The sequence below is a fragment of the Musca domestica genome, unplaced genomic scaffold (assembly GCF_030504385.1).
Source record: "Musca domestica strain aabys unplaced genomic scaffold, Musca_domestica.polishedcontigs.V.1.1 17, whole genome shotgun sequence".
NCBI lineage: Eukaryota > Metazoa > Arthropoda > Insecta > Diptera > Muscidae > Musca > Musca domestica.
Window position 1 is genome coordinate 7,568,361 of NW_026712230.1, and position 27,290 is coordinate 7,595,650.

The 27,290-nt window shown below is 35.0% G+C and overlaps 1 protein-coding gene across 2 annotated transcripts in view; it reads right to left on the reverse strand.

Moving 5' to 3' along the window:
- LOC131800519 (tyrosine-protein kinase receptor torso-like) overlaps nucleotides 1–25,445 on the reverse strand; it is a 181,979-nt gene extending 156,534 nt beyond the window's left edge. Inside the window, exons 1-3 of one of the 2 annotated variants that reach the window (XM_059120452.1) lie at nucleotides 25,295–25,445; nucleotides 24,257–24,742; nucleotides 9,639–10,034 (exon numbers count right to left, since the gene is read on the reverse strand). In XM_059120452.1, coding sequence (XP_058976435.1) covers nucleotides 9,639–10,034; nucleotides 24,257–24,469 — 609 coding nt within the window. In that variant the 5' untranslated portion in view covers nucleotides 24,470–24,742; nucleotides 25,295–25,445. Of the gene's footprint in view, nucleotides 1–9,638; nucleotides 10,035–24,256; nucleotides 24,743–24,988 lie in introns of both variants that reach the window. The other variant, XM_059120451.1, reaches the window with a different exon arrangement.
- Nucleotides 25,446–27,290: the final 1,845 nt, after the last annotated feature.

Here is a 27,290-nt window from a genome sequence, read left to right on the forward strand (position 1 = left end):
GTACTATAATATATTGGAATATTGTCCTGAACAAATGTTACCTTTGGTTTTTAATAGGGGATATTGTCCTTATATTTACACTCTATGTATCCACATCAAATTTGTGGGTTTACCCGGTAAATATAATTTAAGGGTCGTCCAAAATGCTACACCTCTGCGCTGTCATAAATCATAACCTCTTGCAAAATTCCGTGTCGATTGGTTTTTAATTGTGTTTGTGTTTTATTGGCAATTTTCTTAGATTATATATTTTTCTGGCAGGAGGACATTCTGAATTTGTGAGCGGTTCCAGCGGTTCTTGAGTTATAAGCGGTCTAATTAACATCCCCTTAATTGATGTACGAGATTGTATATAATTTGCTATATATGCGAAATCTTGGATATGAGCATCAATGTAACGGTCAGAAGTGACATTTTCGTGCATTTTTGATTTCGACAGGATTAATAATATTCGCAGTTTAGTGGAAATTTTCGTATTTTTTACATAAAAGTTATGGTATATTTTTGCCGCTTAATATTGTCCGATGACCAAACAAAATGGTAGGCTAGTTGCGACCTGTAGAGCAACTGCAAAATCAGGAAATCCATGCTAAATTTCCTGAGGATCGGATCAGAATTGCGACCTGTGGAGTGATTACAAATTAACATGGACAGACGGACGGACATACATAGCTAGGTCGACTCAGCTAGGCGACATAGGAAGATCCATATATGTAGTTTCCTATGACGAAAACCAATATTTCGAGGTTTTACATTTTTTACAATTTTTGGCCCAATCGAACTTATATTACCCCCTACTAGGGTATAAAAAATGTTTTTTTTTTACTTGTGATGTATTCAAACAAAGTTACTTACAAAGATACAAACAAAGCACTTTTTTTTCTTGGATTCCGCTCTTTCCTCCTCAGACCATTAAACACCTTTTTTCGACTATTTCTAATTTTCCGTTTTAAACGATGTTTCAGTGAAGTGTTCCGCATTTCAATTACATTTGTCCAATCATCCTCTAAATTATGAAAAAGGGTATGGATATTGAAAGGCAATTGATCACCAGTCATGAAGTCCCTGTGTCAATTCCCATTTCAAATACTTTTTTGTTGGTACCACCGCCAAAATTTTCAGTCTATTGGCTACTTAATATCCTGCTAAGATAGACAAAATAAGGTAGAAAAGTTTAGGCTAATTATTGTCGTGTGTCTTTTTCAAAGCCATTTATCAAATAGTAGGAAATTCCAAAGACAAAACTAATCACCCAACAATGCATACCACGGCCGTTGATGTACGACGTGTTCCAAAAATTCTCTCGAATCATCAATACAGCAAACTTCTCAAGGCTTTAGTGACAAAAAGAAGAGGAGAATCTAATTTAATGCACGCTTGCAAAATCGACTACAATTCCAAGTGAATTTTCGGAAAATTAATTTGGTTGTTGCTTGAGTTATGAATCTTATATATTATGCAGATATATATACTATGAAGGGAAATTAATTATTAAAGTATGTAATGTTAAAAAAATTCAAGCGAATAGATAACTATAAATTTAGATTTTACAGGCGCTTTTTAATAAGTAGTACACAAATACTAGTATACTTCGAGATAGCTTATTTTTATATGGTGATTTGTTAAGAGCTATAGGATATTAATAAATATAATAGTAAAGAAAGGTGGAAATTGGGGGGGGGGGGGGTTATATCTATATCCAAATCTGAACCGATCTCGATATAATTTGGCAAAGGTGTTTCTGAGCTCTATTAGATATCTGGAACCAAATACCATTGTTGTAGAGAGCTTATTACGAAAGTGAGGGATTTAAACATCAAATCGGATGAAACATATATATGCGAGTAATAGTTATATCTGAACCTATTTGCAAATTTAATGTACTTGCTTCTAGACTGAATTCGGTCGTATATGCCAAAATTCAGGTCATTTGGATTGATATTGGACATTTGGTGCACAATTAACATATAATCGGCTGAAGATATATATAAGAGTTATATCCAAATCTGGACTGAACTTGACAAAAATTGTAGGCACCTATTTCTGATATCTGGTTTACGCATGTGAGGGACTTAAAACCCTGAATCGCATAAAATATATATATGGGAGCTATGTATATCTGAACCGATGTTCACCAAATTTGAAGTATCTGCTTCTAGGATGAATTCAATCGGAAAAATTCAGTCCATTTGGGCTGATATTAGCCATTTGGTGCATAATAAAACGTATATATATATATATCGATATATATATATATATATATATATATATATATATATATATATATATATATATATATATATATATATTATATATATATATATATATATATATATATATATATATATATATATATATATATATATATATATATATATATATATATATATATATATATATATATATATATATATATATATATATATCCTAATCTGATCCGATCTCGATAAAATTTAACAGAGGTATTTTTTGAGCTCCATAAGTTATTTGGTACGAAATATCATTCTTGTGGAGTACATATTACGCATGTGAGGGACTTAAAACCCCAAATCGGATGAAAGATATATATGGGAGCTATAGCTATATCAGAACCGTTTTTCTTGAAGATGTACTTCTAGACTGAATTCGGTCGGATGTTCTTAAAATTAGGTCATTTGGACAGGCATTTGCCATTTGGTGCACAATTAACCCGAAATCGGTTGAAGATAAATATGGGAGCTACATCTAAATTTCAATAGATTTTCACCAATTTCAATAGGGTTTGTCCTTGGACCAAACAAATATTTTTGGAAAATTTTATCTCAGCGTGATAATAAATGCAACCTGAATTTTGTTCACAAAAACACATGGACAGACGGACTAACATGCATAAATCGACTCAGAAAGTAATTCTATAATGATCATCATAAGTAACTCTCGATTCTTTCTCCATGTTATAAAAAATGCACAAACACATAATACCCTTACCACTATGTGCTGTAGGATATAAAAAAATCGGTAGGCAAAAGAACTCATAACTCAAGGCTGAGGGTATACATATGTCGGCAAAACAGACTGATACTATTTTACTTGTTTTTTTTTTTTTTATTTGTTTGCCGACCTTATGGTGGGGTACAAACACCAATTGGGTATGTATAGGAGAACTTTTATACATTTTTCCCGAATGTATTGCAATATATCCAACATTAATCCACTATAAGAGGACGATTGCAATAGTAGAAGCGTTTCATTTCACATTTCACTTTCACATATGGTTATGTAAGTACTGTGTGTCCTTGTAGAATAGTGTTTCTATAGAATGCAACGGCCTGTAGCTCAATTGCAAGCTTTACAACGGTATACATGCAGACTTTTAATACCTCCCTCCAAAAACATGGTGGTAGTCGGTATGTGATAAAATAGTTGAAATAAAAAACTTTTGAAGTATTTTCCTGTTAAATTCTCCTTGTAAATCTTTTACTAAAGTGTTTTTTTTTTTTCGTATTTACAGGACAATGCAACTTTCGTTCATGAACAAATTTGTTTTTCAACCCAAACAAAGCAACCCAAAAATATTTTCCAAAGAAAAAATTGCAGCAAAAGCAACAATAACCTCATCACACAAAACAACGAACCAAAGAGATGGAGAAAAACCAGTATCCGAAATCGGATGAAGATATATATGGGAGCTATGTCCAAATCTGATTCGGGCCATTTGGGCTGATATTGGCCATTTGGTGGTCAATTAACCCGAAATCGGATGAAGATATATATGGGAGCTATATCCAAATCTGAACCGATTTCGATAAAATTTAAAACAGCTATTTCTGTGCTCCATTTAATACCTGGTACCAAATATCACGGTTGTGGAGTGCATAGTAGGAATGTGAGGGACTTCAAGATAAAATCGGATGAAAGATATATATGGGAGCTATAGCTATATCTGAACCGATTTTCTCCAAATTTGATATACTTGCTTCTAGGCCGAACTCGGTTGGGTGTGCCAAAATTCAGGTAATTTGGACTGATAGTGGTCATTTGGTGCACATTTAACCCGAAATCGGATGAAGATATATATGGGAGCTATATCTAAATTTGATCCGATTCTCACCAAATTCAATAGGGTTCGTCCTTGAGCCAAAAAAATATTGTTTGGAAAATTTCATCTCAATCGGATAATAAATGCGACCTGCATTTTGTTCACAAGAATACATGGACAGACGGACGGACGGACTGACATGCATAAATCGACTCAGAAAGTGATTCTATGAAGGTTCTCAAAAGTAACTATGGGTCTATCTCGTTTCCTTCTCCATGTTACAAACAAATGCACAAAGACATAATACCCTTACCACTATGTGGTGTAGGGTATAATGAGAGATCATATTAATGTATACAGATTTTGTAATCTACCGACAAGGTAGTCAGTCATTAATACTAACGGAAAGTGAACCATGTTTATTTGCTTCCAGTTTATACGTTGGTATTAGGAATTTATGTGAAGTAAATCGTACCAACTAATATTGTTATCCAATATGGGTTTATTGGGCTCTTATGGTCAGGTTAATTAAATGGAAATAAACGAATTTATTTCATGTTCTGCTCAACGTTTCGTTAGCTAGTTTCCAACTTTTTCAGGGAAATATATCAAATTAGGCCTCAAAATAAGTATGTCAAATTTGATCGAAATCGGTTCAGATATAGATATAGCTCCCATTGTTCATCCGATTTGTTATTTTTGTCCTCCGCAGCCGTAATATACACTCTGTAACAAAAATATTTGGGGAAATATATCAAATGCAGCTCAGAAATATCTTTGCCAATTTTTATAGAGATTTGGATATAGCTTCCATATATATCTTTACCTGATTTCAAATTAATTTTGCACCAAATGGGCAATACAAGTCCGAATTTAAAAGATACAAATGCTTCGGCATATTTAGTCCTTTGAACTTTAAATTATAATTATAATCATAGCGTGTATGATTGAATTCTCCCATAAAAACTTTTAATTATTATGTGGAGCTCTACTAAATTGGCAAAGTGGTATAGGGTATCAAAAAATCGGCCCCGCCCGACTTAAGGGCTTTCTTTACTGGTTTTCTTCAATATTTCTGCATACTTTATCGATTACGGGTTAAGGCTTTAGAGAAATTCAAACAGGAAATCGGATGGAAGTTTCATATGGGAGGAAAAATCGAAATCGATTTCCGCTAAATATGTCCAACCTTAACAAATTTCTGCCAAAGTTGACGCATTTTATTAAAGGCTGAATTCGATCGAATGCATCAAATTCCATTAAATTTTAGTTGATATGATGACGAATGAATATACATATGGGAGCTATATTAAAATCGGAACCAATCTCTACAGAACTTGCAAAGTCCTTTTCAGGATGTATCAGATACCTTGGGGTATTACTTTAGATGATATACTATGTGGGAGCTAAATATCAAAACTGGTCGTATGTGCCAAAATGCATTCCATTTGAGTTACTATTTCACATTTGGTGCGCAATATACGTAAATTTGGGCTAAAAAATAGAACATTCGGACAATAGTACATGGACAGATAGGCGGTAGAGATATATAAATCGACTCAGAATGTGATTATACAGGTCTGTCTCGTTACAAACTAATGAACAAAGACACATACCTTTTCCTACAGTGTATGGTATACAAATATAAATTTTATATAAATTCCAAAGAAGTTGGGAAGTACTTTCGTTTGACACTCCTCTGTTGATGGTGTCGGCAACGCCTTTGGTACTCTTTAAACTGTTAATACTAAGATATGTGCAGAATTGTTTATTTAATAATATATTTCCTTGGGTGTTTACATATTTGTTACGGGAAGCTCTTAGAAACTATGCACGGTGGTCGGCCCTGTCCGACTTTTGTCTTTGGTTTCTAAATTTATTGGCTCGGTCCATGTTAAAATATGAGGTTAGGAAACCGTATTGTAAGTAGTCACTGTTGCCAAAACCTACTTAATAAACATATTATTTGGTAATAAGGCTTTTGACTAGCAAGAAGGATTCATACTTGATCTATATATGATGTGAAGATTTTATGTATGGTCAAAATCGACTGTACTAAAAATCGCAAAATCTTGGAAGTTCCATTATATGGGGCAATACCTGTTTTGAATGTATATGAATATACAGGCTGAGATAAAAATACTGAAAAGCAAATTGAACAATGAGCTCGGAGTAAAGCAATTGATATTCGAAAAAGTGCAAGAACTTACACCACAACAGAAAGAAAATAGACTCAAAAGAGCTAAAGAGTTGCTTCGCTTGGCCGAAAGTGGTGAACTACCGAATTTGGTTTTCTCCGGTGAGAAAATATTCGTTGTACTTGCCAAAGAAGTCAGCTAAAAATGTGCACCTTCGGCTGGCCACCAGAATTTAAGCGTCGGCCATGGTGAAGGTGTGGCCCGCCACACCGATGGTCCCCTCATATTAATCGACAGTGGCATCAGAATAAATGCCGAATATTATCGCGAAATATACCTTGGACATTCCACCCAAGAATGGTTACAAAATTAGGTTCCTCGCTTCATTTCCAGCGCACAATCTCCGGATATTAATCCGTTGGAATATTGTGTCTGGAGTATTTTGGAAAGCAAGGTTGACATTAAAAAATACAAAGTGTAGATTGATGCACAATAAACCTGAAATCGGATAAATGCGTATGTGGAAGCTAAATCGTATGTGGAAGCTATATAAAGTTTGACAGAGGTATTTTTGAGCTCCATAATGTATTTGGTACCAAATATCATTCTTGTGTAGTGCATATTACGCATGCCAATGATTTAAAATCCAAAATCAGATGAAACATATATATGGGAACTATAGTTATATATCTGAACCGATTTTCTCCGAATTTGAGGTACATGTTCTTAGGCTGAATTATGTCGGATGTCCCACAATTCACAAAGGGTCAACATTTTGAAAAATTATAATTCTTATAAAATTTGATATAAGAGTCCGATTGTCTTCAAATTACACACATTACAATATTTTTATTAATCCAAGGGCAGGTATGAAGCTGGAATATAAGACAGTGTTAAGATTTTCAAAAGCTCATAAAACGCGAAATTAATATCCGATTCCAATCAGAATTGACAAATGACAGCCAAAGATCTGCTAGAAAGATAGTAGAGATCGGGTACCTCCCCCAAGCTCATAAAATGCGAAATTAACATCCGATTCAATTTCATTTGGGCTAATATTAGCCATTTGGTGCACAATAAACCTGATATCCGATAAAGTTATATATGGGAGCTATAACCAAATCTGATCCGATCTCGATAAAATTTGACAGAGGTATTTCAGGGCTGTATCTGATATCTAGTACCAAGTATTAATTTTGTGGATAACTGATTTCCAAATTTGATGCACTTTCTTCTACACTGAATTCGGTCGGATGTGTGAAAATTCATGTCAGTTGGACTGATATTGGCCATTTGGCGCACAATTAACCCGAAATCAGTTGAAGATATATATGGGAGCTATATCCAAATTTGAGCCGATTTCCCCTAATTTTGGAGGGACGGACAGACTGACATGCATAAATCGACTCGGAAAGTGATTGTATGAAGATCCTCAAAAGTAAATATGGGTCTATCTCGCTTCTTTCTCCAAGTTACAAACAAATGTACCACTACGTGTTGTAGGGTATATAAAACGAGAGGAATTATATATGAAATATCGCATCTAAGTTGGCTGCTGGGGAGAAAATGAGTCCTTTAAATTGATAACAAATCAGTGATATAAAAACGAGCATTAAAGCCAGTCTGGCTATATGGCATTCAGCTCTGGGGTTGTACAAAAGACACACATCTGGAAAAAGTTCTGCGTTTTCAAAACAATGCTTGGTATGTCCGTAACAGTGACTTGCACCGCGACCTTAAAATGAAACATAATGGATACTTCAACCATTGACAGAAAATTGTCTATGCAGGTCCACGTGTTCGTATACCCCACATATGACGGTGCTTGTCGATATTCGGTATTTTGATGATTTTATCCAGCCCCCATTATAGCCCCCATTTAACGGTACCTCCCGGCATTCGGTATTTTGATTTTAGCCACATTTTTCAATGACTTTGTCTGAAATTCTACACAAGGAGTTCTCTGAGAGTACTTTACTACCTGAAAGAGAATTGTCTATATAGGTATATGATATCGCATACCCCCATACAATGGTACCCAGATATTTGATATTTTGATTATTTTAGCCACTTTTTTCGATGCAATTGTCTTAAAATCCACAAAAGTAGTTCCTTGTTGGTACATTGCTCCCTGGAAGAGAATTGTCTATATAGGTCCAAGATATCGTTTATCCCTTATATAACGGTTCCTCCCGGTATTCAGTATTTTGATAATAGTACCCACATTTTTCAATCGAGTTGTATGAAAATCCACACAGGGTGTTCCCTTTGAGTATTTTACTCCCTGGGAGAGAATTATCTATGTAGGTCCACGTTTTAGCATAGCACCCATATAACGGTACCTCCAGATATTCGAAATTTCCAAGAATTTAGCGACATTATTCACCGGAATTGTTTCAAATTTCGGATTTAAAGTTCGTAATGAGTATTACAACCTATGACTGAAAATTGTCCATATAGGTCCACGTCTTTGTATAGCCCCCATACAAAGGCACCTCCCTTTATTCAATATTTTTATGATATTAGCAATATTATTCACCGGAATTATATCAAATTTCGTATTTAAAGTTCGAAATCGTTGCTACAGCCCATGACAAAAAATACTTATCCAGCACCACGTCTTCGCATAGCCGTCATATAAAAATTTTCATTTGAGCGGTCATTTCCACGTATATTTTTATAATTTTTTCAAGTTCCTTCCGAATGATGGAGGGTATAAAAAGTTCGTCCCGGTCAAACTTAGCTGCTTTTTAACTTGTTAGCTCTACTTTCATAATCTACTGTAATAGACCCAAATAATTTGTTATGCAGATCAGTATACAGGGGCCGCATCTCAAATAGTTACCTATCTGACATTTTTTGTACATTTTACATGGAAAAAATAATATTTCACATCTTGGACCCCCACATTCGGCATAGTTTCGAAATACATTTTTGAGTACGTCGCTGATGCAGATATGTTCTATTAAACATATTTAACCGCATAAAACAGACAAATTAGTAGATGGAAAACTTAGTGATTCTTCGAGTGCTTCTTCTTTAACATATTTTGTAGTGGTGTGAAATCATGTTCTCTCTTTGCGGTTGTAAGTTTTGGAACTCAAACCAATGCAATCCATTGCAAGGATTCATCAACCGCTACAAATGCCAAATACCTCAATATCTTCTAGCCATAAATGCACACAGAAGTTTCAAACATCAATGAAATTTCGAACGAGTTGAAGAAGGCATCAGAAAAGCTACAGTGTACATACCTCGGTTAAACAACAGGAATAAATAACTGTAGATTATTTCGCCCCAGTGGTTCGATGTTATAACGTCATTCGTTTAACCCAAAAAGTTGTCTGTCAGAAATTTAATATGCAATTCTTGCAAAATCGCATATTTTAAATTCGGTGTTTTGTTATACAATAAAAGCACACACACATACTTACATCTTACCACACAGACGAATGAAAACACCCACACACTTTCTCACTTACCAGATAAACTAAAAATTTCTGCGTCTCATTGGCCAAATGAATTTTTATAACAAATAGCTCCATTCCTTCGTTGCTTTCATCATCAGCTGGATTGTCGCCATCTTCAGCGTTGGAGACGGTATTTAAAGATGTTGTTTTTATTTGTTTCTCTGCTGTTGCTCTTGCTGTCGTCACATCCGTTTCCTTTGCCGTATCGTTGGACTTTGTATTGCTGTGGAGCTCTGACATTCTGGCCTTCCTCATGGAATGCAAATTTATTTTAAAATTTAAACTACTTTCATCGCGACAGATCAAGTCCAGTGTGTAATTTTCGTGAACACGTTTAACTGTCGATTTGTTGTCTTGATGTGGATTTGGATGGAATTTCGCACAAGCGTCAACACATATTTCAAGGAGCTGAAATGAAAATGAATGTGAAATATTTCAGTTTTATTTCGGAAATAAATACATATTTCAACACCCAAGAGGTTTGGGATTTTTAAAGCAGTAGATAAAGGCAATATTCGAAAAGACCAAAATTAATCGAAATATAACGATAATCGCTGTTTAGTCCGAGAAATAGACTCTGTTCGCTTTGTATATTTATTAATTAGGGTTGTTATACCCCACAACCCTAACTTTGATTGGACCAACAATTGTGTAACACCTCGAAATATTGGTCCTGGACATTGGATTTACATATGGATCTTCCTATCTCGCCGAGGTGATTCAATCCGGCTATGTGTGTCCGTACAAAGCATATACACGGTACAGGTCAAAATAATGGCCCAATTCTCACGAAATTTAGCAAGGAGGTTTTCTTTGTATGGTGAGAAATATTTAGGAATCCCACTATTTTTTTGGTCATCGGACAATATTTAGACCAAAAATAAATTTTCCAGTAAACTGCGAATATTTTTCATTTCTGACCGATGCAGTGATGCTGAAGCTAATATAACCGATACATAAAAAAGAGGTACAAGCTTTATGTAAAAGAAATCGTAATGGCTTCTTGGCAAGAAAGGATTAAATCTAAGAAAATCGATTACAGATACGGCAATAAAAAGTGAATATTTTTGTATTTTTTATACCCTACACCACAAGGTCAGGTTATTATGTCTTTGTGCATTTGTTTGTAACAGGCAAAAGAAAACGAGATAGACCCATAGTTCCTTTTGCTAATTTTGAGTCGATTTATGCATGTCCGTACGACTGTCCGTGCGTCTGTCCATGTATTTTTGTGAACAAAGTACAGTTCGCATTTATTACCCGATCCAAATGAAATTTTGCACAAATTATTTGTTTGGTCCAAGGACGAACCTTATTAAAATAGGAGATAATCTGTAAAAATTTAGATATAGCTCTCATATATATCTTCGCCGATTTGGCGTTTATTGTGCACCAAACGTGTAATATCAGTCCGAATAGTATGGAAATTTGCACATTTTAGGCCAAATTTGATCGCAATCGGTTCAGATATAGCTATATCTCCAATATATATTGTTCATCCGAGTTGTTATTTTTGTCCTCCGCAGCCGTAATATGCACCCTGTAACAATAATATTTGGGGAAATATAGCAAATACAGTTCAGAAATACCTTTGCTAAATTTTATCGAGATCGGTTCGGATTTGGATATATCTCTCTTATATAACTTCGTCCGATTTACCTTTTATTGTGCACCAAACGTCTAATATTTGCCCAAATAGGATGAAATTTGGCTCTTACGACCGAATTGAGTCTAGAAGCCAGTATTTGATGAAGATCGGTTCAGATATAGCTATAGCTCCCATATATACTGTTCATCCGATTTGTCATATTTATTACCCACAGCCGTAATATGCACTCCGTAACAACGATATTCAGGGAAATATATGAAATACAGCTCAGAAATATCTTTGCCAAATTTTATGAAGATCGGTTCAGATTTGGATATAGCTACCATATATATCAAATGGGCAATACAAGTCCGAATTTAAAAGATACAAATGCTTCGGCATATTTAGTCTTTTGAACTTTAAATTTTAAATATGATCATGGCGTGTATGATTGAATTCTCCCATAAAAACTTTTAATTGTTATGTGGAGCTCTACTAAATTAGCAAAGTGGTATAGGCTATCATAAAGTCGGTCCCGCCCGACTTTAAGACTTTCTTTACTGGTTTATATTGCATGCGATTTGAAATTTGTAAAGTTTTTTACACAGCACACTGTATGTTAAGGGTATTATGTACAGGCTGCAATTATTGTCCGATCTTCACGAAATTTTGCATGGGGGTACAGTTAGGGTCAGAATTGAATCCTATTGTTTTTAAAAATTGATTTAGTAGTCGCTCTACAGGTCACGATAAAAAACCAATCGAAACGAATTTTGCTAGAGGTTAGAGTTCAAGACAGGGCAGAAGTCTAGCATTTTAGTTGACCATTGGATGATATGTAGCGGGTAAAATGGACCGCGACTTTCGTGTGAATACCTATCAGAATCGATCAAAAACAAAGGGTTACATTTTTGCAGGGCTAAATGGCATTATTATTGACATTTGAATCTGATACAAACCGCTTACTACAATCAACTTGTTTAATCCGCAGAAGCGGAAGAAGTGTTCAGCCCCACTTCTCTCACACCCGCCCCTGTCGACCGAGGGGGCAACCTCCCTATAACGTAGAGAGCGCGTACACAACAAAGTCCGGACCAAGGCGGGTTAGTGATGGTTTCGCGCCGGCTACAGAAAATATACGCCAATTGTACAATGGGGACAAATATGTTTACTATTTCTGGCATCTACCCCCATAAACTGTCAAAATTTTTAAACCGCATTACAACATCATTAGATCTAGTGCAACGATAGGATATGTAGGTTCTGGCGTCTTCCCTAAAAGATGGTTGAAAAATATAGTCATACGCTTATATATATACGCTGTATATATGCGTCGGTAAACTTGTTGAAACGTCTAAATCATTTTAGTCAAACCTGGAAGGATGAATTCTACCCACCAAATGATGAGTTGAAACAATTCCGGTGAATCAAAATACCGACTAAAAGGAAGTACAGTTATATGGGGGGCTGTACCTAAACGTGAACCTATATAACCCATTTTCAATTCCACGGTAGCACCCTAAGAGCAAACAACCTTTTGAACTGCGTAGCACTAGTATTCGCTTGTGGTGGCGCTTGCCAAACCAAAAGTACCTACTCTCATTATTAGAGGTCTATAATATTACCTAATTCCCCAATGATCCAATCTTGAGCATCTTGTTTCTTCTTTTTAGGTAATCGCAATATTCATAGGTTGTGCGTACAACCTAAATATGCTGTTAAATATATGATCATCACAGTATACCATACTATTGTACAGAGCCTAAAATCTTTGGACGTATGTTTGTAATATGCAAGGGTAACGGGATAGACCAATAGTTCCTTTTGCTGATTTGCATAAAATCACACTCCGCATTTATTGTACAGTTCATCTGTTTGGCCCAAAGACGAGCCCTATTGGTTAGTGGTAATCGGATCATATTTGTCTGTCAAGCTAAAATAAATTGATTCAGATATTTCTATACCGTAATACACGGTTAATAAGGCCATAGTTAATATGATTTAAATGTATATTTGTTACTGGCAGCTCTGATAAATAAGCACAGTGGTATAGGTTGACACCGCCCCACTTTTTTATACCCTCCACCAAACATAGTATGGAGGGTATATTAAGTTCGTCGTTCCGTTTGTAACTCATCGAAATAATAATTGTAGACCCGAGTATATATATTTTTGACCAGTGTAAAATTCTAAGACGATTTAGCTCTAGATAGATAGGAAGCTAAAATTTTGCACCGGTCTGTCTTTTGTCTGCAGGCAGATCAAGTTCGAAGATGAGCTACATCAGTCCACGATATCGTATAGCCCCCATATAACGGAACCTTCTACATTCGTCATTTCGATGATTTTAACCATATTTTTCAATGGAATTGTCTGAAATTCTACACAAGGAGTTCTTCGTGACTACTTTACCACCTGAAAAATATTTGTCTACATAGGTCTAGTTTTTAGAAATTTGGTATTTTCAGCTTCATTATTCACCAACATTGTATCAAATTCCGTATTTGAAGTTCGTAATGGGTACTTAAACCAATGACGGAAAATTGTCTATGCAAGTCTTCGTTTTAGTATAGCCCCCATACAACGGTACCCCCATATAAAGTTTTCTATTTGAGCGGTATTTTTCGACGTAATGTTTTTTGAAAAATTTCTAGTTCCTTCCGAATAGTGGAGGGTATAAAAAAATTAGCTGCCTTTTTATACCCTACACCACAAGGTGGTCAGGGTATTATGTCTTTGTGCATTTGTTTGTAACAGGCAAAAGGAAACGAGATAGACCCATAGTTCCTTTTGATGATCTGCATAGAATCACATTCTGAGTCGATTTATGCATGTCCGTCCGTCCGTCTGTCCGTCCGTCCGTCCGTCTGTCCATGTATTTTTGTAAACAAAGTACAGGTCGCATTTATTGCCCGATCCAGATGAAATTTTGCACAGATCATTTGTTCGGCCCAAGGACGAACCCTATTGAAATTGGAGATAATCGGTCAAAATTTAGATATAGCTCCCATATATATCTTCGTCCGACTTGCCTTTTATTGTGCACCAAACGTGTAATATCAGTCTGAATAGTATGGAATTTTGCACAAATCATTTGTTTGGCCCAAGGACGAACCCTATTGAAATTGGAGATAATGGGTCAACATTTAGATATAGCTCCAATATATATCTTCGTCCGATTTGCCTTTTATTGTGCACCAAACGTGTAATATCAGTCCGAATAGTATGGAATTTCGCATGTACGATCAGATTGGACCTCAAAATAAGTATGCCAAATTTCATCGAAATCGGTTAAGATATAGTTATAGCTCCCATATATATTGTTCATCCGATTTGTTATTTTTGTCCTCCGCAGCCGTAATATGCACCCTGTAACAACAATATTTGGTGAAATTTATCAAATACAGCTCAGAAATACATTTGCTAAATTTTATCGAGATCGGTTCAGATTTGGATATAGCTCCCACATATAACTTCGTCCGATTTACATTATATTGTGCACCAAACGTGTAATATTTGCCCAAATTGGATGAAATTTGGCACTTACGACCGAATTGAGTCTAGAAGCTAGTATGTCAAATTTAGTGAAGATCGGTTCAGATATAGCTATAGTCCCCATATATACTGTTCATCCGATTTGTCATATTTGTTACCCACAGCCGCAGTATGCACTCCGTAACAACGATATTCAGGGAAATATATCAAATACAGCTCAGAAATATTTTTGCCAAATTTTATCGCGATCGGTTCCGATTTGGATATAGCTCCCATATATATTTTTATCCGATTTCAGATTAATTGTGCACCAAATGGGCAATACAACTCCGAATTTAAAAGATACAAATGCTTCGGCTTATTTAGTTCTTTGAACTTTAAATTATAATAATAATCATAGCGCGTATGATTGAATTCTCCCATGAAAACTTTTAATTGTTATGCGGAGCTCTACTAAATTAGCAAAGTGGTGTAGGGTATCATAAAGTCGGCCCGCCCGACTTTAAGACTTTCTTTATTGGTTAATTGATACTTCTATGCAGATTTGCATCAGAGCTTAGAAATAAACAAGTAAAAAAGCAGTAAGTTCGGCCGGGCCGAACTTTGAATACCCTCCACCATTTGGAACGAATTAGAAAATTTTCAAAAAAATTAAATTCAAATTCAAATTCTGGCAACTCTTGTCGTGTTTAGTTGTGTTTTATTTGTGTCAAAATAGTGATAAAATAATTTTAGATATATTATTATTTATTGTTCTTTTTGTGCAGTGAAATACTATCAGTTCTTACTAATATAATCGAAATTATACGTGCATTGTGAAGTTCAGTGTTTAAATACGGTATTTTACTAAATAATTAAAACAAATTGTGACTGTTTTTGCGCCTTCTCATATTTTTGTTTTACTTTTGCTGTTTACGTCTGTTTCGCTTTTTTTTTCTCCCTTGTGCCTTGTTCTTGTTTTGTTTTTCAATCCCAAATTCTAAATTTTATATTCACAATCTAAAGCATACTTTGAGGCATTAGAATAATTTTTTGAAGTTTTGCACAATGGCCTGTTTATACAAAAATTGTAAAATTACTAATGAAAATGAACGCTTTATTACTTGTTGGCTATGTGAAAATCATGGTCACTTTAAATGTGCGGGTTTTACTGGTAGACAATTTGATGTAATAACTGATAGAAAAAATGGACTTCGCTGGGCGTGCATAAATTGTAGGTCCTTGGAGGTTGATTTTTACCGTCTATTTAATGAGTCTAAAGTCGAAATTGCAAACATGAAGAAAGATTTTGAATCTGTTTACTCTCGCTTAAACTATTTTGAAAATATGTATAATAAATTTGAGTATCCTGATGGTTCGCCCAAAAGAAAAAAATCTTCAGCTATTATTTCTGGTAATAACTTAATATCGCTAAATTCACCAGTTGTTGCCCCGCTACAAAATAATACTGAAAATTTATCTTCAGACAACCATCTGGCGCCTCCGTTGCAATTTGCATCTTCGCCATCCAGCAGGTCATCACCGGCTGTTTCTAATACAAGTGAAAGTCGGAGTACTCAGATCGAAACCTTATCTTCTGAAGCTCCATCTAATGTCCAGCAAAATCCACATAATTTGCATAGCGTCCCCCCTATTTTTGTAAGTGATTATACGTCAAATCCTACAGCACATCCACCATTGCAATGTGCTTCTCTTCCTTCTAGTAGCCTAATTGTAGTTCCTCCTAGAAAAAGCGTATTTATATCTAGATTGCATCCTAGTACTACAATAAATATTATAAGTGATTATGTTAAATCTAAAATACATAATCTTGAAGAAAGTGATTTTAAAATTTTTAAGTTTAATTCCTCCTCTGCTCGTGAAATTTCATCGTTTAAGCTTGTTGTTTCCAAAAACATATTCGATACTATTATTAATAGTTCATTCTGGCCCGATGACATTTTAGTAAAAGAGTTTGTATACAGAGAAAAGCGTAACGCACTTAATCCTGTCCGTACTTCTAACGCTATGCAAGCTTCAAAAAACTAATAGAATCTGATTCGTTACAAATGTTATACCAAAATGTCAGAGGTCTAAACTCAAAACTTCGTCAAACTTTTTTAAAATCTTTTGGTTCTGATTTTAAAGTCTTTATATTTACTGAAACTTGGCTTAAACCTGAAATCTACGACACAGAAATCTTTTCTGACCAATTTGAAGTTTATAGAAATGATAGAGTAAATAGAACCGGTGGAGGAGTTTTAATAGCTGTACATAATTCCATTACGTCTGAAATAGTTGTCACTGAAGATCTTAATATAGAATTTATATGTGTCAAACTATTATATCGTGGTAAATTTATTGCTTTAACTTGTTCCTACATTCCTCCAAATTCAGACTTTGAAATATACATTAAGCACTCAAAGCTTCTGAAGGATGTTTCATGTTTAAAGTCAGCAAATTTTGATCTTATTTGTCTTGGTGATTTCAACTTACCAAGTATATCGTGGATCCCTAAACAAGATTCCATAGACTATATTCCTGTATCGTCTGCAGGCTCAGCTAGTAGAATGGACGAATTCTGGGAAGCTATATTTGACCAAGGACTTTTCCAAATAAATAATGTTTTTAATGTCAAGAATAGAATTTTAGATTTAGTATTCTCCACAACCGTTAACCTTTCATTATGTAGATGTGCACCGTTTGTCGAACCGGAGGATAATTATCACCCAACCCTCAATATAACTCTTGATCTTAAAACTCAAATAACATCCAAACCACTCAATAAAAAATATCCTTTAACTTTTCCAAAATTAACATTGATTTGTTACGTACTACTCTTTCCAATACAATATGGCGTCTTGAAGGTGATATTGATTATTGTATTTCCGATTTTTATAATATCTTAAATGAAGCCTTTAAACTAACAGTCCCTAGTTCAAATTACGCGCCAAATGGAGGCTCGCCATGGTTTACTCCATATTTAAGACGTTTACGTAATAACAAAAGTAAACTTTTTAAGAAATTTAAAAAATTTAACTCATCCTTAAACTATTCCAATTACTCCAAAGCTCGAAATAAGTATAATACTGAAAATTTAAAATGTTATTCGGCATATCTACAAAGAATTAGAAATAGTTTTCAACGCAACCCAAAAAACTTCTATAATTTCGTAAATTCTAAAAGAAAAGTCCATGAATTCCCTAGCTGTATGAAATTCGGCAGCACAGAGGCTACCGATGATTCTGATATTGCAAACATGTTCGCAGATTTTTTTCAGAATAGCTATTCAACTTTTACATCCACTAGCAACTACAGCTTTAACATTAATAGACTGAATTTTTTGCCCCAAATTTTGCTTACGGAAGAAGAGGTTTTAAATGGTTTAAAAACTTTAAAAAATTCGATCTCCCCAGGTCCAGACGGAGTACCGGCAAACGTTCTTAAATTATGTGCAATTGAATTATACATACCACTTACGAAATTATTTAACTACTCTTTATCTTTAGGCTACTTTCCTTATTTTTGGAGATCTAGTTATATAATTCCTCTCCATAAAACTGGTAGTCGTTGCAATATTGAAAATTATAGAGGCATTGCTAAGCTTAGCGCAATACCTAAACTTTTTGAATTTTTGGTTTCGCGTAGGCTAACACACTTTGTGGCTCCAATTTTTTCACCGTGTCAACACGGTTTCATCAGAGGTAGGTCAACTTTAACTAATCTTATGGAATTAACATGCTATGTTCATAATGGTTTTGCTAATAAATTTCAAACTGATGTAATTTATACCGATTTTAGTAAAGCTTTTGACACTGTCGTACATAGTTTATTACTCCACAAACTTGATTTAATGGGTTTCCCTACATTATTGTTAGACTGGATCTCATCATACCTTGAAAACCGTACTCAAAAGGTGTCTTTCACAAATGCCATCTCAAAAAATATTCTAGTCCATTCTGGTGTTCCTCAGGGAAGCCATTTAGGACCATTACTATTCGTTCTCTATCTCAATGATCTTCCGTCAGTTGTAAGGTTTTCCAAAATTCTAATGTTTGCAGATGATGTTAAGCTGTTCATTAATCTCGATTCTCTCAATAGCTCATTACATTTACAACATGATCTACATTCCATTGTAAATTGGTGTGGTATGAATGGCATGTCACTAAATCTTAAAAAATGCAAAAAATTATCATTATTCAGATCTAGATATATTCAATCTGATTACTTTGTAGGTTCATACAAATTGGAGAATGTAGACTCATTTATTGATCTTGGTGTTATTTTGGACAATAAACTTCGTTTTAACTTACACATTGAATCTAGCGTTAATAAAGCAAAGTCTCTTCTAGGTTTCATTAAGCGCTGGTCTAAAGAGTTTGAAGACCCTTACGTAACTAAACGCTTGTTTACTAGTCTAGTTAGACCTACATTAGAGTATGGTTGCGTGTTGTGGAGTCCATTTTATAAATGTTACTCTAATTCAATAGAAGCAGTTCAAAAACAATTCATTATATTCGCTCTCAAAGGTCTGCCCTGGCATCCGTCTGAAGCACTCCCCCCCTATGAAAATCGATTAAAACTTATAGACCTTCCATCGTTAGAAAGAAGGCGTTTAATGCTTAGAGCAATATTTTTAATACGACTTTTGCGTGGTCAAATTGATTCACAATTTTTAATTAGTGAAATAAAGTTTAATGTTCCGTCTAGAATAACTCGTAATTATATACCGCTAAATCTTTCCTTGGCGAGATCTAACTACGAACTAAGCAACCCCCTTAGATCTTTATGTGAAATATATAACAACCTCTATAATAATTTATCACTATCTGAACCTTTGCATGCAATAAAAATATCAATACTTAATTTATAATTATAGTATTAGGAGCTGCCAGATTTGTATTTTTGCTCGTTGTGTGTGATTTGTAATACTAATCCTTTTACTAAAACCGGCTGATGTTTTACTGTAGCTGGTGTTTCCCTACAATACTAACCCTCCATGGTGCGGACTATGGGGTGTACGCGCTCCCTACGTATTGGGAGGTGGCCCCCTCGGTCGGCAGGGGCGGGTAAGAGTGGCGTTGGGACCGAACGAAAAAAAAAAAAAAAAAAAAAATAAAAATTCTTTTAAAATCTTTAAAATATCTAATATAGGAAGGTGCCGTTATATGGGGGATATACGATATCGTGGACCTATATAGACAATTCTTTTTGAGGAGGTAAAATGCCCACAAGGGACCCCTTTTGTGGAATTTCAGACAATTCCGTTGAAAAATGTGGGTAAAATCGTCAAAATACCGAATATCGGGGGTACCGTTACATGGGGGATATACGATATCGTGGACCGATATAGCCCATCTTCGAACTTGACCTGCCTGCAGACAAAAGAGAGATATGTGCAAAGTTTTAGCTTCCTATCTTAATTCGTTTAGACTATAGCGTGATTACAACAGACTGACAGATGGACGGACAGGGCTAAATCGAATTTTACGCTGATCAAGAATATATATACTTTGTTGGGTCTAAAATGATTATTTCGATGAGTTACAAACGGAATGACGAACTTAATATACCCTCCATACCTTTTTTGGTGGAGGGTATAAAAACCATGTTTTTCTTAAATCTTTTTAATCCAACAACGTTGTTGTTTTTATTCAAAAAAATCCTGCATTTCTTCCTTTTTGATTTTGATAAACACATAACAAGCTATCTTTGATCATGACATAATCTTAAACCTACTTCTTCTTCTGCACCGATACATACGTAACTATTCCTTTCGAAATCGTAAACAATGGAAAAACCCGAAAGTTGTTCATAATTGGAATACCAAAAGTCAGAATGAGGAAAAAGGCTACAAATCTCGTAATACTCCTTATATAAAAGCCACAACTTAAATATGGATTCTTAGCAGAGTTCGAAAAAAAACAGTACACAAAGATAATGTACTGTACCGGACCACTACGATAACGATACTCTACCGCAAACGGAACACTAAAAAATCGTAGATGGAACTCTGAAATTTGGCAAAAGAAATAACATTGCTCCTAAAATATTTGATATTGGAAATGGTATATGTTGGTCTAAATTTGGATGTAGCACCCATATACCCCACTTTGAAGGTTTTTTTTCCCAACTTTCAACTAAAATGTCTGCAACTTCAGAGTTCGGGTTCTCAGTGGGTAGTTTAACTCCTTCAACAGAGACTAGACATGTTCTTCATAAACCCCTGTTACCTACCGTGCTACATCTGTTTGTAACAAGCAAAAATAAACGAGATTGATCCATATTTCCTTCTGATGATCTCCATATAATCACATTCTGTGTCGATTTATGCGTGTCCGTCTGTCAACAAACAATTTTTTTGGGCCCAAGGGTGAGCCATATTGAACTTGGTGATATTCGGCCCAAATTAAAATACAGTTCCCAAATATATCTTCGTCCAATTTCAATTTTATTGTGCACCAAATGTGTAATATCAGACCCAATTGGATAAATTTAGGCACAAACGACCAAATTCAGCCTAGAAGCAATTATGTCAAAATTGGAAAAAAACGGTTTAGATATTGCTATAGCTCCCATGAATCTGTTTCAAGCAGTTCGATTTTGTAACATGTGATACACTGCAAGATTTAAGCTCCGGGATATTTCAATGAAGCATATAATTGTGTACGTGATAGTGCGATGCACTCTATCTGCATGATGGATATGTTGTTAACACAGGCAGCAAATCGGGAATCTCTGCCCACTCTAATATATTACTATGGTGCTTATAAAGACCAAAATATGTTTCAAATTAAATCTCACATGTTGTATTTGGGGTATCATTTAGTCAGTCTCGTCCTACCTGATCCATGGTTCTTTAAAACCTATACAACGTCAGGCCTTTATATGAATTAGGTCGATAGGCTTTTAACATTTTACGGCAGTCGATGACTCAATTTTTATACACTCAGTGATATGGACAAAAACGGACGTAATCGAAATAGACCCTAAATCTCTTTGGACCAAATCCGTTTCAGGACATTTGGATTCGATCTTGGGGTGTCCGTTTGTCTGCCTGGATGGTGCGCACGATAACTTTCGAAGGGAGTATGCGATTTGGGGAAACTTTGTACATCGGAATATTATTAACAAACTCAGATCGAGTTCGAAAATGCTTCTGGTACCTACCCCAAAAAAGGTCAGAATTTTCAAGGAAAATAATTTACCTCAGAGATAGAGACAGGGTCATCAAATTTTATGGATACTTTGCAAATACTAATATTATTGTCAGTGCTAGGTCATATCGACACAAAATCTGTTGTGAATATGGTTGATATCGACTCACTCTTTATGGTACCTCCCCCACAAAGGGTCAAGATTTTGAATAACCAAAACGATTCATTCTAAGCTTAATGCATTCCAACATTTTCGCTAATAAAAGATCTAGTGTGAAGATGGAATGTATCGTTTCACTCTACTGGTACCTTCCCCATAAAGAGTCAACATTTTGCCTAACAAGTCATCAATTTCCATCAAACTTGGTGTATCTCAATGTATCTCAATAGATCTAAATGATATTTCGGTTAAACTTTTGAATGTTCGATTTTTCGGAACAGTGTTGGCTTGTTTGTTCGGGATACCACAGTATTTTGTTGTTGCAAAATGGCCAGGTTTAATCCCTTTATTGTTGTTTTTATAAAAACAACGTTTGTTTATTAGTGGAGAACGATGGTAATGTTTACCAGGGGGCAAGGCAGGGAATACCTAGGTTTCGGAAAGAGACACCAATCCTCATCAGTTCCCTTGTTTTTTGTCTGGGATATTCTCCCCAGAAATTATTTTAAAAATAACTTCTATGAAAAAAAAAAGTTTTTTTGACGAGTGACGAGGTTGTAAGCTCAATAGAAGAGGAACCAAAGAATTGCATTAATTTTCTTTAAATTTTGCACATCCCAATATTTTTATCAGTATTAGACGAGGTGACATACTTCGGTCCACTTTACATATGTTTTTAGACAGCAAACTTAACTGTCAGATGGGCTTCCTGGCTGAGCTTATATAGGCTATACCCGCGAGAAGATTGAAGATTGAAATGAGGACATGATCAATGAAATATATACAAATTTAAATCCAACAAGTAAAAAAGCTCTAAGTTCGGAAGGCCGATCTTTGAATACCATCCACCATTTGGAACGAATTTGGAAATTTTCGAAAAAATAAAATCAGTTACAAATTCTGTTAAAATCTTAGGCTGACATAGGATGTAGTAACCATTACGAACTTCAAATACCAAATTTGAATCAATCCCGAATATTTGGAGAACAATTATATGGGGGCTAGTCGAAGACGTGGACCTGCATATACAATTTTCTGTAATAGGCTGTAGTATCCATTATGAACTTCAAATACCAAATTTGAAACACTTCCGGTAAAGAATGTAGCTAAAGTCATCAAAGTACCGAATATCGTGAGTTACCGTTATATGTGTGCTATAAATGACCCATTTTCAATGTCAAAAGTTCTGCAGACATAAGTAAAAGCAAGTAAAATTTTATCAACCTACTTCATTGCGTTCGAAAGCTATAGAGATTTCCACAGACGGACAGACCGACGGTCATAGCTAAAACGATATAGAATTCGATGCTGTTCAAGAATATATATACTTCGTGGAGTTTAAAATGTATATTTCGAGGTGTTACAAACGGAATGACAAACTCAATATACCCTCCATACTATGGTGGAGGGTATAACAAGTAAGTTAAGGCTATAGTCGTGCGCGGCCGACAACACTACAATATATTGGAAAACGTCCTTAGATCCAAACCCATATTAGTCGATTGTTTTTTAAATAATGCTATACAGTCCTGCACGTTATTTTCTCTATATTTACCCCTCTCTGTTATACTTATTTTACATAAAAATCAATTTCCAAAATGCTAGACCTCTGCCCTGTTCTTGATTCTCATCCATATGTAAAATTTTGCGTCGAGTCGGACTATAATTGCGACCTGAATATAATACCCTCAACATATAAGGTGAAGGAAAGCTTTTGAAAATATACAATTTAAAATTCAATTAATTAAAAGTCAATTATGAAAAAATCGCATGCAATAAAAAATATTCACTTTTTTGGCATATTTTTGCGCGTGTTTCTTCGATTTTATTCTTTTTGGCAAGAGGCCAATCCGAACTGTTGAGAATTGTTAAAAAATATTCACAGTTTAGTGGAAATTTTCGTATTGTTTTCACATAAAAGTTATGATCTATTTTACCCGATAAATATTGTCCGATAACTAAACAAAATGTTAGGCTTCTGCCAAGCCCTAACTTTTAGCCCCATGCTAAATTCCTCGTCGATTGATCTATGGTTGCAACCTGTAGAGCAGCTGCAAAATCTAGATTTTTTTTATCTTTGATCCACTTCAACCGATCAACTCCAAAAACAAGAGGGTTCTATTCTCACCCTAAACCCACCTCTATTATCAATTTCGTGAGGGTCGGATCATAATTGCGGCCTGTAGCACAACAATTAATCATGGGCAGACGGAGAGGCGAGCGGAAAATGGATTACATTTTATGAACTCACCGGTTTCGTAACATTTCCCCTCTCTATGGGCAAAAGAGGTGTTAACGTTGTTTCATTTAATTTCATCCGATTCAAACATTGGGCAATGCAAACTTCTTGCGGCAAATAATCGAAGTCATGTTTGTGTAACTTTTTCGCCAGACCCTCGGAAAGGCTGGAATTTTGCAGACCAAACCAAAAGAGAATTGTATTTGTGTAATACAGCAGCAACATTGTCGACGATGGTGATCCAGAAAAGAATGAATCTGGTTCGGCAGAGCAAAAACGAAAACGTGACCACCAAAAGGGCAGCTCAATATATATCCCAATTGTGAGATGTTAATTTGGAGTTGATGGTATTTTTTCTTATTTCATTTTAATTCGTTTTCCTTTGCCGTTTCTTTTCTTGACTTTACTTTAGGCTTTTTCTCTTTTCTTTATTTATTGAATATTGTAATTTGTATTTTGTTTTTTTTTTTTAATTCTATTTTTCTGTCACACTACCTACTTAGGTATTTGTACAAAAAACCAACAAAAAGTAAATAATTAATAGATATGCGTGTTTACTTCGACATTTGCACATTCAAACATACATCCATGCGTATATACGTATTTATGGCAACGACCTTTGCATTTTGATTGCACAAATGACCATTTAATTAAAATATCTTTGATTTGAAGAAATTTTAATTTAAATCAACAGCTCCAACAAAAAAAAAAAAAAAAAAAAAAACAATTATTATTGTTGCTCACTTTTTTCCTTGAAACCGATATTAAGGAAAGTTTTCACAATCCTTTACTAGGTCATAATTATATGGTAAAGACACAGGAATTTTTCAACATTACTGCTTTCGTATTTCAAATTTCATTGTTTAAAATTCACATCAAAAGAACTTTTAATTAATTATTCACATTTACATTACATTTTTCTAGAAATTCTGTTTACATTTCACAATTTAAACAAATCCCCGATACAAAAACAAAAAATTTACTGAAATTTAGTAAATATTTGCCCTTGTCATGTTCAAATACCGAATTGGTTGTTTTTCAGATTCTCACTTTGGCAGACAGCGACAGCCACAGTTCGAGCCGTTCTTCGCGAATTGACGTTTGATTTACTTTTGCGGTTGTTCCACGTTACAGCGACGACCACTGAATGTGCGAACGACAAGAATGTCAAACGAAATCCATGGTTTATTTTTCGGGTTCATGTTATTCTTTGATTTGTCTGCTTTTATTGTTTTTGTCTCGTTGTCTCTTTTGAATTGTTGCATATGCATGAGGACACCAGATACAGTGGCTCCAAACCTGCAATGAAATGAGAAGGGTATTCAAATGTTTCACAAGGTGGGTCGACATTAAATGCATGATAAAACAAAAATTGAAGTTAACAAGTAAAAAAGTATCCGTCGCTTTTGCCGACAGATATTTACTCCCATTTTTCGAACGGTTGACCCTCATGGGGCAGGTTCCGAAGGAGTGGGCCAATATTGTCCATTTCATTTCTGACCTAAGGTGATATAAATATTACAACGAATCAGATTTGGGCTATATCGATTACTTTACTCACATTTTATGATATATGTGTATTTTTTTTTTTTTTTGAAAATTTTGAATTACAGGGTGAGATGAAACAAGTAAAAAAGCAGTAAGTTCGGCCGGGCCGAACTTTGAATACCCTCCACCATTTAGAACGAATTAGAAAATTTTCAAAACAAAAACTAAATCCATTAAAAATTCTTTTAAAATCTTTAAAATATCTAATATAGGAAGGTGCCGATATGGAGGGATATACGATATTGTGGACCTGTAAAGACAAATCTATGTCTGCATGTAAAGTACTCACAAGGAACTCCTTGTGTGGATTTTCAAAATACCGAATATCGCGGGGTATCGTTATATGGGAGCTATACGTTATCGTTAACCTATATAGAGAATTCTCTGTAAAGTGCTCACAAAGAACCCCTTGTGTACAAAGAACCCCTTGTGACCATTCCGTTGAAAAATATGGCTAAAAACATCAAAATACCGAATATCGGGGGTACCGTTATATGAGGACTATACGATATCGTGGACCTATATAGATAATTCTCTGCCGAGGTATAAAGTACCCACAAGGAACTCCTTGTGTGGATTTTCAGACAATTCCGATGAAAAATGTGGGTAAAATCATAAAAATACCGAATATGGGGGGTACCGATATATGGTGGCTATACGATATCGTGAACCTGTATAGACAATTCTCTCTCAGGGGGTGAAGTACTCACAAGGAACTACTTGTGGGGATTTTAAGACAATTCCATTGAAAAGTGTGGCTAATACCATTAAAATACTGAATATCGGGGGTACAGTTATATGGGGGATATATGATATTGTGGACCTATATAGACAATTCTTTTTGACGGGGTAAAATGTCCACAAGGGACTCTTTTTGTGGAATTTCAGACAATTACATTGAAAAATGTGGGAAAAATCATCAAAATACCGAATGCCGTGGGGGTACCGTTATATGGGGGCTATACGATATCGTGGACATATACAGATAATTCTCTGCCGAGGTATAAACTACCCACAAGAAACTAATTGTGTGGATTTTCAGACAATTCCATTGAAAAATGTAGTTAAAATTATCAAAATACCGAATATCGGAGGTACCGTTATATGGGGGCTATACGATATCGTGGACCGATATAGCCCATCTTCGAATTTGACCTGCCTGCAGACAAAAGAGAGATCTGTGCAAAATTTTAGCTTCCTATCTTAATTCGTTTAGACTGTAGCGTGATTACAACAGACGGACAGACGGACGGACAGGGCTAAATCGTCTTAGAATTTTATGCTGATCAAGAATATATATACTTTGTTGGGTCTAAAATAATTATTTCAATGAGTTACAAACGGAATGACGAACTAAATATACCCTCCATACTTTTTTTGGTGGAGGGTATAAAAACTGCAACAAACTTCAGACTGCTGTCATTTCTAAGCCACTCTTCTGAGAGCTGTTAAAATTATTCCAGTGACAGCTCGTTATATTGTTTACAATCGTATAAAA